This window comes from Lathyrus oleraceus, chromosome 6 (assembly GCF_024323335.1).
Source record: "Lathyrus oleraceus cultivar Zhongwan6 chromosome 6, CAAS_Psat_ZW6_1.0, whole genome shotgun sequence".
Lineage (NCBI taxonomy): Eukaryota > Viridiplantae > Streptophyta > Magnoliopsida > Fabales > Fabaceae > Lathyrus > Lathyrus oleraceus.
In genome coordinates, this window is record NC_066584.1 from 513,508,218 (window position 1) to 513,525,218 (window position 17,001).

At 37.1% G+C, this 17,001-nt stretch overlaps 1 protein-coding gene across 1 annotated transcript; it reads right to left on the bottom strand.

Moving 5' to 3' along the window:
• Positions 1-427: 427 nt before the first annotated feature.
• LOC127096501 (uncharacterized) lies at positions 428-1,330 on the bottom strand. The gene has a single exon (XM_051035062.1). It carries the CDS (start codon positions 1,328-1,330, stop codon positions 428-430), a length of 903 nt encoding a protein of 300 aa, XP_050891019.1.
• Positions 1,331-17,001: the final 15,671 nt, after the last annotated feature.

Here is a 17,001-nt window from a genome sequence, read left to right on the forward strand (position 1 = left end):
ATCAGGATGACCCAGTTACTGTCGGATATCAGGTATATAATTCCTGCTTCTAATAGCTTTTGTACCTCCTTTTTGACTACATCACTCAAGATGGGATTTACTCTTCTCTGATGCTCTCTAGAGGTTTTACATTCGTCCTCTAGCATAATGCGATGCATACACATAGAGGGACTTATTCCTTTTAGGTTAGAGATGTTATAGCATAAAGTTGTTGGATACTTTCTTAAGACGTGGAGTAACTTTTCGGTTTCTATCTGTCCTAAGTCAGTGTTGACTATAATTGGTCTCTCAAGCCTGGTATCTAGGAATTCATACCTTAGATCTTTAGGTAGTGTTTTGAGTTCTCCTGAAGGTTCTCAGGGTATGGCATTGGATTTGGTGTTAGTGCTAGACATTCTCTCAGACTGTCATCTACATATGACGCACGTTAATTATCGTCTTCGAATATAGAAGGTGTTGGAATCTTCAATACTTCAGTATACTTAGATGGTTCCTTCTCCATTTCTTTCACACAATCGTTAATGACGTCTAAGAAACAACATGATTTGTCTATAACTGGTGCTTGTAGGAATTTAGCTAAGAGAAATTCAACTTTTTCTTCTCCAACATCGAATGTGAGCTTACCTTTCTTCACATCTATGATGGCTCCGGCTGTGGCTATAAAGGGTCTTCCTAAAATAATAGGGATGTGGGAGTCCTCCTTTATATCCATTATTATAAAGTTTGTAGGAATATAAAATTGTCCTATACGAACGGGAACGTTCTCTAGCATACCTATGGAAAATTTAACAGAACGGTCAGCTAGTTGTAGAGACATCTTTATTGGTCTTAATTCTCCTAGATTGAGTTTTTCGCATGTGGATAAGGGAATTAGACTAATATTGGCTCCTAAATCGCATATAGCTTTGTCTATGATAAACTTTCTGATTACACATGGTATGGAAAAGCTACACGGGTCTTTCAATTTAGGACACATGTTGTTTTGAATAATAGCGCTACACTCGGCAGTAAGCATAACGGTTTTGTTATCCTTAAGCTTTTTCTTGTTGGATAGGATCTCTTTAAGGAATTTAGAATATGATGGAATTTGCGTAATGGCTTCTGTGAATGGTATAGAGATATTAAGTTGCTTTAGAATTTCCATGAATTTCTTGAATTGTCCTTCATTTTTGGACTTCCCAAGTCTTTGGGGATAAGGGATAAGTGGTTTGTATGGTGGCGGAGGCACATAAGGTGGTTCTTTATCTTTTGCCTTTCCTCTTTCGTCTTCTTTTCCATCATTGGTTGGTTCGTTTACCTTTTCAGTTCCCTTACCAGAATTTTGATACATGGCTGTGTAGCGGGGTATTCGTTACCTTTAGATTTATTGACTAAATCAAAAGTAAATCATATAATTCGAGTCGCCACCGCACTTCTATTCATCCAAAGGAAAGGTTAGAAAGCAAACAAACACCGGGAAGTTTTATCAAATCAAAAACTAATAAAAATGTCAAAGATCTGGGTAAGGGGGTTGGTTATGCAATGGGAAGGTTTTAAGCACCCAAAACATCCTTAGTACTCTAAGGGAGCCCTTTTTACAAATGTTGTATGGTAGGTTGGTATTTGTGAAAAAATATTTGTGCAAACATGATTGGGGAGATGAGAAAAGAATATACAAGTTATTTACAATTTTGTGTTTGAATGGATAAACCCATTGCCTACGTACCATCTTAAAAAGGTAGGATCAAAACCTCGTAGTTCGGGGTAAAAATCTCAAAAGAAGTTGGTGAATTGATTGGTCAAAAGCCTTAAGGTCTTTTGTTATCAAAGGGAGAAAACTCAACCTAAAACCACAAATCCACCATGTGAGGAGAGCTTCAACATACTAGTGAGGGATCCACCCTATAATAAGTATGGAAGACTTATAGTCCAATCACTAAGGATACAGGTGAGGTTTATATCAACCACTATGATAACTCAAACCTAATAGCTAATGTTTATGAAAAGCTTTGGCAAAGAGTGGCCATTGGAACCATAAAAAACAATTTGAGTGAGTTGTATTTACAAATGAAAAGTATTCACAAAATAAAGTCAAAGTTGACTTAAGATTCAATTCAAAATAAGTATTATTAAAAGAGTTTGAAAAATCAAAGGCATAGTGCCTAGGTTTCTAATTTTAAGAACAATGTCAATGTTTGCACAAAATAAGTTTGGCTTGGGTTAGAGTGGAGAGAAGAAGAGAAGGGCTAGATCCTAAACATGCAAAGATGAGAGAAGAGAAATAAAACCACTTGGAGTTCCCTTCTTGAGATCATAAAGATGATCCAAGTTGCTCCTCTCCTAGGAATCTTTCAATTGGCTTTTGTCTCTCTTATCTTGGATGCTCATGACAATGGTCTTTCTAATAGCTCAAGTTTAGTATCCCTATCACAAGAACACACAAATCAAAAAGTTCCACAATGCAATAAAAAGAATGGAAAAGAATGAGTTTAGAATTAGGAGTCCTTTCAATGTCATCTTCAAGATTAAGCATTCTAAAGGCATGAGGCCAAGTTGCTCTTCAACACATTTAGCATTCTAAAGGCATGAGGCCTAGTTTCTCTTGAAATTCCATTTAGCATAGGTAAGGTCCTAAATCTAAGTCCTTTCTCCATTTGCATTGGGTTCACACAAACAAAAACAAAACAAACATAAGGCAATAGTATATACACAATAATGCGCTCAAGTGAGCAAAAGGCAAATTGCATTAACATAAACATGAGCTCAAGTGAGCAAAGGGCAAAGACAAATGAATTAATGAGCAAGAAAATTAAATTGCATTAAAGTAAATTGCAAGAATTAAATGCTTGAATTAAAAGTTAGTGATTAGTAGTTAGTGTTAGTGTGCCATAAGGCAATTTAGCGCTATGTTAAGCAATCGTAAGTGGACTAATGTAGTAGTCACACCTATCTGAGGCCGGTCAATAAAACTATAGGGAAACAAACACAAGTTAGAGACCATGACTAGTAAGCCAAGCTCCTACAACTTGCCATGCTAAAAGAAAAGAAGAATGACCTTGTATGGATTTAGGTTTTTTGCTTGACTAAGAAGCAACCTATCTTTAATGCAAAAAGAAAAAGAAGAAGAAGATGGAAATAGAATGTACATAATTGAAATTGAAATGACATAACCAACACATATTGATCAAACATGAATGGAATCAACATCAATCAATGGTAAACAGAAGTGAGATGAAGCTTAGAAGTCAAGAAATTACAAAAATATTTTTGGTATTTTTTGGAATTAAAATAATACTTGAAATAAAATGAACAAATAAAGGTCAAACTTCAAATCCAATTCAAATCAACTTGGAAAAGTCAAATTGGATCATCATAAGTCTAACATAATTTCAACATTTTTTGAAAACAGAAACTAATTTTAAACAATTAAAAATAGAGAAAAATAACACAATTGGACTAAAATCTCAAATAAATCTCAAATAAATTAAGAAATTGATGAGAATATTTTTCATAGATCCATCATCAGCCAAAGATGTTAAGAAAATATTTTTGGCATTTTTGAATATTGAAAAGTATTTTAAATGAATTAAAAACAATCCGAAATGAAATAATTCACAAAAAATATAAAATGGAATCACAAAAATAATTAAAAATCATTTTTAGAAACTAGAATTCAAGAGATTTTTTTTGCAATTGGTCCCATATTTTTGTGATTCCAAATAAAGAAATTATGAATTTTAAAAATAAAATGGAATAAAAGAAATTAAAATGGAAATTCAGAAATTGGAAAAATCAGGGAGCGTCTGATCAAAGCTCATTAAATGATGTGGCTGATTAGAAGGCTATGGAGCGCGTGCTAATTGTGTTCCTTGGTCAACAGTGAAACACACTGCATTTAAAATAGTCAAAACAATCAAAGGACCAGATTATATCGTTCCAGTTGGATCCAAGGGCTACGAGGTCAGCCACGTGTGGACGGTGGTGGAAACTACCGTCTTCTCCGGTGAGAAGCCTTTTTCCGGCCACCATTTGCAGGTTTTCAAACCTCAACCATAACACGCGATCCATACATCATTCGAAAGCTGGGGTGATGTACATCACCCCTGTGACCTTAGTTTTTGCTCAAGACTCTCATAGAAGGAGAAATCTGAAATGGAAAAACAAGGTACTCAATCTGAACTTTCTCAATTCACAAAATTAAAAGCACAAATCAATTGCCTCTCACATGAGGACTTCAGAGGTATCAACCAAACCAAGCAATACACAATAATAAGGGAGATTCAAAGGAAAACAGTTGGAGAATCAACCTTTGAAGTGCAGCTTTTCAGTGCTTGATCCAATCCAAATCTTCAATGCAGCTTGATCTTGAAGTAACAAGGAAGCAAGGCTAAGGAATTATAAGTCAAAGATCAACCAGGGAAGTTGAAATTTGAGCTTGAAAAATGAAGAGAAAAAATCAGAATTCCTTTAATGGAGGGTTGGGGATTCAGTCGTGCAGAGCTTCAGGCGCCTTTAGGTTGGTTTTCAAATGAAGCAAGCATGTGTATTTATAGCAAGAGCTGATGCAATGCATGATCAAACTCGTGTGCATGTGAATTGGGTCCTCCATGAATGGGCCTGTACAGGTGCATGTGAGGCCCAAAATCCATTACAAATGCAAGCTGAAATGAATGTGAGATGGTTTGAACGTGCAGACTGCAATGTGTTAGCTTGTGCACAAAGATTTAACATGGTTTCCATAAATGATCACAAAACTTTAACTCTTCGAAAATGCCATTTGCAAAATTGAAACATATGCATGTGGGTAATGGTTGGAAAGGTCTTGCATAAGGAACAAATGTTATGTTTAACAAAAATTCATTTGGAGTTGGGAAAATATTGAAAACTGGCCATGAAGTTCAAGGTACAAAACATGTATATGGAAATTTTGCCAAAATGGACCAACTTCAAGCCCTTATGTTTCAATGATGAAAGCCTCAAATGAAACAACCTCCAACAACAAAGTTGTATATCTTTTCAAGACAATCAATTTGGACTTAAATTTTCATCATTTGGAGTTTTTATGAGAAAGTTATGGGCACTTGAAGTTGGATTTTTTCACATTTCAATGACTTTGGTCCAAAGTGACCTATAATGTTTTGTATTATCACATGTATTTATTTTAGGATTATGAAATTTTGTCCAACATAAAAATTGAAGAATACATCTTAAAATTTCCAATTCACTTGGTCTCAGCTCAAAATCATAAAAAATGAAGGAGTTAGGTCCTTGGGAAGTTGACCCAAAATTAGGGTTTCAGTCAAAATGACCTATAATGTTTTGAAATGAATGGTGACCTTACAAGTTTCAAATGGAATTTTGATGAACATGAAAGTTGTTCGTATGATTCTTAAGAACATATTTTCTCTTGGGGTCATTTTTATTTGACAAACATATCAAAAGTTAGGTCTCAGTGGATTTTAAAATAGTCAGATGAATTGACTGATCAACTTCTCAAGTCCAAACTTCAAATCTTGATGAATTAATGATTGAGGACACCCACATAAGCTAAAATATGCATAAAATTATGAATGAAAGAACTTACCTTGATTTTATTTGATCATGGGTTGAGGTTGTTTCATGAGCAAGGCACAATTAATGCACAGTTGAATTAGGGTTTCCTTGGGTAACAATCCTCAAGCCCTTTGGTTTATCTTGATCAAATTGACAAATTGAGATACTTTGGAGGAATATATGATGATTGAGAGCTTTGTGAACCATTTTCATGCTTGCTTTCAACTTCATCTGGCCATATCAATGGGTATAGGGGCCTCCTAGGAGCCTTGGATCACATAACTGCTTGAGCTTCAAAAGAAACAAAGTTAGTGACATATTTTTATGCTTTTGGTTAGTAAACAAAATAATAAAAGCAATAATATACAATTCAAACATGCTTGGTGGTCTCAAACCAACTCACACAAGTCCCAACCCTAGAGTTAAGGAGCCAAGATGCTATGATCCTTGAGGCAAATGCAATGAACAATGTTATGATGCCATGAGGGATCTTAGGGTCAAAATTAGGGTCTTATAGGCTGAATTTTGGATTCTTGGGTTAATCGGTTCATCTAATTCTGTTCCACTTTGAAGTGTGATAGCGTTAGCATGACCTTTTGGGTTTGGTTGTGGTTGACCAGGAAATGCTCCAACTGGGGCTGCTTTTGCGACTTGTTGTTGGGCTACTTGGGAGATATGGGTTTCTAACATTTTGTTATGGATAGCCATAACATCAAACTTATTTGACAATTGTTTCATCAGTTCACTCGTATGAGCATTTTGATTTGCAAATTCTTTGTTTTGTTGAGCTTGGGCATTCATAAAGTTTTTGATCATGATCTCCAGATTTGACTTTCTAGGTGCTTGTGGAGCAACAAGGGCTCCTTTCTAATAGCCAGGTGGATTAGCAGGTGTTGGGTTTGGTGGAAACAAAGAATTGTTACTTTTATAAGAAAAGTTAGGATGGTTTCTCCAACCAGGATTTTATGTGTTTGAATATGGGTTTCCTTGAGCATAATTCATTTGGTCGGTGGGAACACCAGCCAATTACTGACAATCAACATTAGTATGCCCAGGGGTTCAACATAATTCATAGTTTGGGGTTATAGCGGCTACGGTAGCTGTTGGTGTTATGGAAAAGCTTTCAATCTTCTGGGTAAGCGCATCGACTTTAGCATTGGCGCTGTCTATGCCATTAACTTCATACATTCCACCTTTCGGAGTTGGTTTTTCTATAGCACTACGTTCACCTCCTCATTGGAAATGATTTTGAGCCATATTCTCTATGACTTCATAAGCTTCGTCATACCGTTTGTCCATTAGAGCACCGCCAACGGCAACGCTTAAATTCATCTTAGTGTTATACAACAGACCATTGTAGAAAGTATGGATAACCATCCATTATTCAAGTCCATGGTATGGACAAAGTCGTATCATGTCCTTGTATATTTCCCAAGCGTCGAAAAGAGATTCATTCTCTTTTTGCTTAAATCCGTTGATTTGAGCTCTTAGCATAACTGTTTTGCTTGGTGGAAAATATTGGGCTAAAAAAACTTTCTTCAACTCGTCTCATGTGGTTACAGAGTTTGGAGGTAGAGAGTGGATCCAAGCTCTAGCTCTATCTCTTAAGGAAAAAGGGAAAAGACGTAGTCTAATCACTTCTTGACTAACACCATTTGCTTTTAATGTGTCTGTGTACTGCACAAACATTGACAAATGTAAGTTAGGATCGTCTGTAGGACTACCTGAAAATTGGTTTTGTTGAACGGCTGATAACAAGGAAGGTTTCAACTCAAAATCTTTTCGATTGATGGCAGGGGCAGCAATGCAGTTATATGGTTTTGCTTGTGATGGAACAACATAATACTTCAATGGACGGTTTTGTGGTCTTTCGGACATATTTGGTTATGGTTCTGAAATTGGAATAATAGGATCTAGAAGATCATATTTAATACAAAAATTGTTGATTCGGCATTTTAGGTTAAGGTAACGCTCGATATCATCAACTGGTTACTCTAACTCCTTGCTCTAAGAGCGAGTGTCTGACATACAATCGACAAAGAAAAAGAAAATTTGTTGCCTTAGTCTATACTGTGCAACAAAGGAATCATAATATTGATTAAATTAGTCCCCAGCAACGGCGCCAAAAACTTGATCGCTGACTGACGTGTCTGTCGGATGATGACTGCAAATGCACAACCTATCATGTAGTTTTAAAAGATTATCGAACCCACAGAGACTAATAGTCAAACTAATGTCATATATTATTATAATGCAAAGAAAAGGCTAAAGGTTATAAGGTTATGAACGGGAATAAAAATACTATTTTCTTATAGTTTAAAAGTTACGATAAAAACAAGTCAGAAATATGGATTTCGTGCTCCTAAAGGCTTAGGTAGAATTTGGGCACTAAATATGATTCTATTGCATTATGTAGAAAATATCGACTTAAAGGTCCCGTCTCACACTCTCGTGATATCGACAAAGATCATACCTCCTAACCATAGGATTTTTCTCTCGCTCACTCGTTCTAATTAGAAAGCGTATTTTGAAAGTAAATGAGATCCTAAATGATGCCTAAAGCACTCTCGCTATTTTTAGGATCGATGCCTAGTTTCCACTATCTGATTCCTTCCTCACACTCTCGCGCTATCGGACTGAATTTGTTCCACACTCTTGTGCCAAAACAATAAAACATACAATTGTAAACCAAAGCCAAAACATAATTAAATCATATATTTGAGCCTATTATTTCTACCGAGTCTCGTCGGTAACGACGATCCTCATACGCCGGACTCAAGGGTAATTTATCAAGGCATGGTATTAATTGAGAGAAACATGATTAAGGCATTCAAAACTAAGAATAGCATGGCATGCAAGTAATAAAAACAGTAAAACATATAAATATTAAAAGCGGTAAAAAATCCCTGAAATTGCGTAAAGTAAAACTTGAATTAATTTGAACTTGAAAATAACTCCAAGCTTGTTCTTGATCCGAAGTACAAATGGTACAAAAAATAAAAAGGTGTGACAATCCCTCAATGTGAGTTATTCCCATTTTACAAGTAATTTTCTGCCTAAAACTAAGACGGAATTTCGACAGAGCTTCCGCGCGAATTCAATGGATGCCTAACACTCAAAAAATGGCTATATATAGAGAGTTCATAGGCTTGGTAACTGTCTTAAATATGCAGACTTAGTGGAGGGAGAAGTGGTTGAAAAAATGCTAAGAAACTGCCCCACTAGCGCAATTATCTTTCTGCATGAAGATGGCGAATACCATTAGGGTAATGACGAACGCCATTGCCTTGCTCATTAAATGACGTGGCGGGAATTGGAGATGGCGAACTCCATCTAGTAGGTGGCAAACACCATCTACTTAGAATGGTCAAAACTATGTCTTTTGCTCCACTTTAGCTCATTTTTCGCTTCTAAATCTCCAATGAAATCGGCTAACAAATGCAAAACAAATAAAACGGAAGTAAAAGGCAATACAATGCATAAAAATTGAAATTCTGGTATCAGATATGAGATGTCGAAGGTAATGTCACGACACTAATATCTGAGTAATGCAAACAGAATAAAGATAGAGTAGTAATGCAAGATACACAAGCAATTGTTAACCCAGTTCGGTCCAACTCACCTACATCTGGGGGCTACCAAGCTAGGAAGGAAATTTACTAAAATAGAATTAGTTCAAAGACTCTCCGTACACTTCAACAAGTTATAGTCTTTCTCACCTAATCTCTACCCGTGCAATTTCTACCTAAGCACTCTTAGATATGAGAACCCACTCACTTCCCTACAATCACACCTGTGATTTTAAACAACAATCCCTTGAGAAAAGAAAACACTTTTCAATAACACACTCTTGATTTTACTTCACAGTTTCAATCAAGAAGACACACACTTGATCTTGCTTCACAGCTTTGATCAAGTAGACACACACTTGATCTTGCTTCACAACTTTGATCAAGTAGATACACACTCTTGCTTAACAGCTTTAGAGTGATAAATTACAACCACAAATCAGACCAATATAATCATCAATGGATGACTTGAATGGCTTACAAGTCTTACGACTAAACAAGACACAAACCCTAGCTCTCTCTCTGTATTTTTCGCTCAGTATTGGTTGTGTATTCAAACAGGTTTTCCAAGTCCCTTTTTACAGAAGCTTTCAGCTGGGCTTGGACATCTTGAAAACCCTAAATCTATTTTCCAATTAAATCTTTTAATGACAGCTGGTTAGATCTCTTTGGAAAATAAGTAAATCAGGTTGTAATCCATGATTGAATGCGCCTGCAAATCAGATTTTCAATCATACATAGATTGCCATTAATTGTGCAATCTCAAAACACCATACATTCATACTGAATGTTCTGTGTACAGGATGTCATGACATCGGGTCTGACATCCTGGAACACTCCTGCATTATTCCATAATTCCATTTATAATTTCCAGCAGGTACAAACATATCAGATGCCATGACATTGTGTATGACATCCTGAAACAATCCTGCATAATTATGATTCTTAAACTCCAGTAGGTACACATCATCAGATGCCATGTCATTATGTCATTATGAAACAATCCTGCATGATCATGTTCTTGAACTCCAACAGGTACATAGGATATCTCATGTTAAGACATCACATATAACATCTAGTGAACACTATTTGTTTTACCAAAATTGCTGCCAACACTTAGAAGCAACAAACTCCCCCTTTGGCAAATTTTGGCTAAAACATATATCTGTCCTTTTTGTTCACAAGAAAACTATCAGCAGTTAAACAACAGTTTAAACAGCAGCAGAAGCAAATACAATTACTAGTTATAGCTACTAGTAATACACACATGCACAAGGGTACTTCTCCTCCCCCTAAATCTGTGCAACACAAACAGAATTACTAGTTATGGATGCAACTAGTAAGACACACAAATGCACAAGGGTACTACTTCTCCCTCTAAATCTGTGCATTCATCTCCTTTGATAATAACAGCACCTGTAACAATCAAATTGTCATTCTGACATCTGCTTCAGCATCACCACCTGTGCACCACCACATCAGACATCCCCTTTGACATCTGTAAACAGAACAACATTCTGTTTAACAATAGTTGTCCATCTGTCTAGCCACATACATCTCCTCACAGCTCCATAAACACTTCTCCCCCTTTTTAGTCAAAATTGACCAAAGGTGACCAATTAGACAAAATAAATGTCAATTAGCTTAGCAGAGAATGTCAGATCAGATGTTATAACATATAATATGTTAAAACGTAATTGTTCAGGAGATACAAACCATCATCATACACAACTGTGATAGCTGAGATAATGAACAAATCCAAGGAACTCATTAAGAGCCCAAAATATTACAAACAAGCATCAATGAGGACTGCCACAAATTACACATTCAAACCGAAAACAAAAAAAACTTTAGCTTCCAAACAGCAGGGGGGGACAGCTTCCAAAACATCTACAACTTCATCAGAGCACACCTTGCAAAACCCAGAAATATTCTCTGGGATATTAACCACACACTCCTTTGCTTGCTATAGGTTCTCGTGAATACAGATCCCCAACTTCCCTCTTAACCATTCAAATTGATTGGCATCCAAAGCTTTAGTGAAAATGTGAGCTAATTTCTTTTCAGTAGTAACATGCTCCAATGCTATGATCTTCTCTTCCACAAGTTCTCTAATGAAGTGATGTCGAATATCAATGTGCTTTGTGCTACTGTGCTGAATGGGATTTTTGGAGATATTTATAGCACTTAGGTTATCACAGTATAATGTCAACACTTCTTGTGTGACATTGTATTTAGACAATATTTGTTTCATCCAGACCAGTTGAGAACAACTACTTCCAGCTGCTATGTATTCAGCTTCAGCAGTGGATAAAGATACACAGTTCTGTTTCTTGCTAAACCATGATATCAAATTGTTACCTAAGAATAAACATCCTCCTGATGTGCTTTTCCTATCATCAGCACTCCCAGCCCAGTCAACATCACAGTACCTAGTCAGCATAGATCCAGATCCATGAGTATATAACATCCCATAGTCACTGGTGCCATTGACATATTTCAGGATTCTCTTCACTTGGTTTATGTGACTGACTTTTGGTTCAGCTTGATATCTAGCACAAACACCAACAGCAAATGCAATGTCAGGTCTGCTTGCTGTGAGATATAACAGACTGCCTATCATGCTTCTGTATAGACTCTGATCTACACTTACACCGTTTTCATCTTTGGAGATTTTCACATGTGTAGGAGCAGGTGTCCTTTTATGGCTTGCATTCTCCATGCCAAACTTCTTCACAATGTTCTTGGCATACTTGCTTTGAGATAGGAAAATAGAGTCTTCCATCTGTTTGACTTGTAGCCCAAGAAAGTAGGTCAGTTCTCCAACAAGGCTCATCTCAAACTCAGATTGCATTTGTCTAACAAAGTGTTCAACCATCTGTTCTGACATCCCACCAAACACAATGTTATCTACATATATTTGTGCCACCATGAGCTTCCCTCCTTCATTCTTCACAAACAGAGTTTTGTCAATACCTCCTTTTCTGTATCCATTGTCAGTGAGGAACACTGTGAGTCTCTCATACCAAGCCCTGGGAGCTTGCTTCAACCCATAGAGGGCTTTCTTCAATCTGTACACATGTTGTGGAAGATTTGGATCTCTGAATCCTTTAGGCTGTTCAACATACACTTCTTCATTTAGGTAACCATTCAAGAAGGCGCTTTTTACATCCATTTGGAATAGTTTGAATTTCATAATACACGCTACTCCAAGCAATAATCTAATGGACTCAAGGTGAGTTACAGGAGCAAAAGTTTCATCAAAGTCTACCCCTTCAACTTGAGTATATCCTTGAGCTACTAATCTTGCTTTGTTCTTAGTAACAATCCCTTGTTCATCAGATTTATTCTTATATACCCACTTTGTACCTATGACATTTACTCCTTCAGGCCTAGGAACCAGTTCCCATACTTCATTCCTCTTGAATTGCCCTAATTCCTCCTGCATGGCATTGATCCAGAACTCATCAGTCAAGGCTTCCTTGATATTCCTAGGTTCAATCTTTGACACAAAGCAGCCATGTGAGATCACTTCCCTTGATCTAGTAGTGACTCCTTTAGTTGGATCTCCTATGATAAGATCTTTGGGATGATCCTTCTGAATTCTGATAGAGGGTCCCTTGTTGAGTTTGTCATCTTCAGGTTCAGTTTGAGGAGGTTTACTTTCCTTATTTTTGTCGAGAAGTCAGCTGGGGAATCATTCAGAGATGTCTCAACATCGTCTGTGACATCAGTCTGTTGGTCATCCACCACAACATTAATGGATTCCATAAATACATTAGTTCTGGAATTAAAGACCCTGTAAGCTCTGCTGCTTGTAGAGTAGCCCAGAAATGTTCCCTCATCACTTTTGGGATCCATCTTCCTTCTCTGCTCACGATCAGCCAAGATATAGCATTTACTACCAAATACATGGAAGTATTTGACTGTAGGTTTTCTTTCTTTCCAGACTTCATATAGAGTTGTGGGAGTCCCTTTTGTTTAATGTCACTCTATTGTGAACATAGCAAGTTGTGTTCATGGCTTCAGCCCAAAAATGGTAGGGTAACTTTTTAGCATGTATCATAGCTCTGACTGATTCTTGAAGAGTTCTATTTTTTATTTCCACCACACCATTTTGCTGAGGAGTAATGGGAGATGAGAACTCATGGTGAATTCCTTCTGAAGAGCAGAATTCAGCAAATTTGTTCTTCTCAAATTCCTTCCCATGATCACTTCTAATTTTGATGACAGGGCTTTCCTTTTCTCTTTGTAGTTTTAGACAAAGCTCTTTGAAGACTTCAAACACATCAGATTTTTCTCTTATGAAATTGATCCAGGTGTATCTGGAGAAATCATCCACTACCACATACACATACTTCTTCCCACCAAGACTTTCTACTTGCATGGGTCCCATCAAATCCATATGGAGGAGTTCCAAAACTTTGGTAGTGGTGTCATGTCTGAGCTTCTGGTGTGACATCCTTGTCTGTTTACCCATCTGACATTCTCCAAAGATTTTTCCCTTATCAATCTTTAAGTTGGGAATTCCTCTAACAGCTTCAACAGATATGATCCTTTTCATACCTTTAAGATGCAGGTGGCCCAATCTTTGATGCCATATCTTCACTTCTTCCTCTTTGGCTAAGGTACACATTGAAGAGTAACCAGCTTTTTGAGAGCTCCACATGTAGCAGTTGTCTTTGGACCTAACTCCTTTCATGATTACTTCATTTTCCTTGTTAGTAATCAGACATTCAGTTCTAGTGAAGTTTACATTCAGACCTTGATCACACAGTTGACTGATGCTTATTAGATTAGCAGTTAATCCCTTAACAAGTAGGACATTGTCAAGGTCAGGAACTCCAAGGCAATCCAGCTTACCCATTCCCTTGATTTCACCCTTTGCTCCATCACCAAAGGTAACATAACTCATGGCATGAGGGTGAAGGTCAGTTAGCAGATTTTTGTTTCCAGTCATATGTCTGGAGCAACCACTGTCAAAATACCAATCTTCTTTGACTGACACTCTGAAGGAAGTGTGAGCTATTAGACTTCTAACCTTTGTCCTAGGAACCCATTGCTTTTTGTTGACATGTCTGTGAGGTTTGAATCTTGATTGATATTGAGTCTGCTCAGGGGTAGGATAACCATATAGCTTATAGTAGAAGGGCTTTAGGTGGCCAAATTTTCCACAGTAATGGCATTTCCATTTTTTATGCTTCCCTTTCTGCTGTTTTCCCTTCTGATGTTGAGACATATGATATGACATCTCAAGTTTGTTTTTAACATGGATGTACTTAGGTTTGGATTTTGGTTTACAACCAGTGTAACTGCACTCAGCCTTTGATTCATTGAATCCAATGCCAGATTTGTCCCTTGGTATTTGACTAGTCTGGAGAATCTTGTCTAAGATGTCAGATCCATTGTTAAGCATTCTTACATACTTGGTCATCTCATCTAGTTTGGAATTTAAGATTACTACTTAAGTTTTTAACTTGGAGATGGTTTTAACATATTCTTCCTTTTCATTTTCCAGCTGAGCAATCACTTTCCTCTGAGTTTCAACTTGTCTGCACACTCCTGCACTTTTGTGGCACAACTCTTTGTAGGTAGTGGTCAGCTCTTCAAAGGTTAATTCATCATCTCCCGACTCTTCATCAGAACCCCATCTTCCTGTCAATGCAATCACATGATTTGCAGCTTCTTCTGTTTCACTTCCATCAGACCAAGAAGCAGCAAGAATCCTCTTTTGTTTCTTGAGGTAGGTCCCACATTCAGTTTTAATACGACCATACCCATTACACTCATAGCACTGAACTTCTTTGGGCTTTTCTTCAGACCTTGTTCTTCTGCCAGAACTGTTGGATTTACTGATGTCAGATGCGATGTTCTTGACATTAGATCTCACATCAATCTTTTTCATCAATCTGTTGAACTGTCTTCCCAGCATTGCTACCTCTTTTTCCAGATCTTCATCAGTATCTTAACCACCTTCCTCATCTTCCTCTTCAGTGTTTGACATGAAGTCTATGCTCTTGGCTTTATTTTCAGATCCATAACATATTCCCATCTCAAATGTTTGGAGGGATCCAATTAGCTCATCCACTCTCATATTTGAAATGTCTTGAGATTCTTCTATGGCTGTTACTTTCATAGCAAATCTCTTAGGGAGAGATCTGAGTATTTTCCTTACTAACTTTTCATCTGATATCTTCTCTCCCAAAGCTCCAGAGGCATTGGCAATTTCAAGGATATTCATGTGAAATTCATGAATATTTTCATCTTCTTTCATCCTTAAGTTTTCAAACTTGGTGGTGAGCAGCTGTAGTCTAGACATTTTCACTCTAGAGGTGCCTTCATGAGTAGTTTTAAGAATGTCCCAAGCATCTTTAGCCACTTCACAGTTGTTTACTAATCTGAAGATGTTCTTGTCTACCCCATTGAAGATGGCATTCAATGCTTTAGAATTTCCAAGGGCTAGATCCTCCCCCTCCTTGGACCATTGTTCTTCAGGCTTCTTATCAGGACTGGCTTCTCCTTCCTTAGTAATTACTGGATGTTCCCAGCCTGTTAACACAGTCTTCTAAGCCTTATTATCAAGAGTTTTTAGGAAGGCTACCATCCTAGGTTTCCATTAGTCATAGTTAGATCCATCCAAAATTGGTGGCCTGTGAATAGATCCTATATCTCTCTCCATTGTACCAGAAAGTGTTGTCCCTAGATCTCACCCAGAACCAGAGCAAGATGTCTGCTCTGATACCAATTGAAATTCTGGTATCAGATATGAGATGTCGAAGGTAATGTCACGACACTAATATCTGAGTAATGCAAACAGAATAAAGATAGAGTAGTAATGCAAGATACACAAGCAATTGTTAACCCAGTTCGGTCCAACTCACCTACATCTGGGGGCTACCAAGCCAGGAAGGAAATTCACTAAAATAGAATCAGTTCAGAGACTCTCCGTACACTTTAACAAGTTACAGTCTTTCTCACCTAATCTCTACCCGTGCAATTTCTACCTAAGAACTCTTAGATATGAGAACCCACTTACTTCCCTACAATCACACCTGTGATTTTAAACAACAATACCTTGAGAAAAGAAAACACTTTTCAATAACACACTCTTGATTTTACTTCACAGTTTCAATCAAGAAGACACACACTTGATCTTGCTTCACAGCTTTGATCAAGTAGAGACACACTTGATCTTGCTTCACAGCTTTGATCAAGTAGACACACACTCTTGCTTAACAGCTTTAGAGTGACAAATTACAACCATAAATTAGACTAATTCAATCATCAATGGATGACTTGAATGGCTTACAAGTCTTACGACTAAACAAGACACAAACCCTAGCTCTCTCTCTGTATTTCACTCAGTATTGGTTGTGTATTCAAACAGGTTTTCCAAGTCACTTTTTATAGAAGCTTTCAGCTGGGCTTGGACATCTTGAAAACCCTAAATCTATTTTCCAATTAAATCTTCTAATGACAGTTGGTTAGATCTCTTTGGAAAATAAGTAAATCAGGTTGTAATCCATGATTGAAATCGCCTGTAAATTAGATCTTCAATCATACATAGATTGCCATTAATTGTGCAATCTCAAAACACTATACATACATACTGAATGTTCTGTGTACAGGATGTCATGACATCGGGTCTAACATCCTGGAACAATCCTGCATTATTCTATAATTCCATTTATAATTTCCAGCAAGTACAAACATATCAGATGCCATGACATTGTGTATGACATCCTGAAACAATCCTGCATAATTATGTTTCTTAAACTCTAGTAGGTACACATCATCAGATGCCATGTCATTATGTCATTCTGAAACAATCCTGCATGATCATGTTCTTGAACTCCAACAGGTACATAGGATATCTCATGTTAAGACATCACACATAACA

What these genes read in the sequence shown, in the direction of transcription:
- LOC127096501 (XM_051035062.1), bottom strand. Translation starts at nt 1,330, where the DNA reads ATGTATCAAAATTCTGGTAAGGGAACTGAAAAGGTAAACGAACCAACC.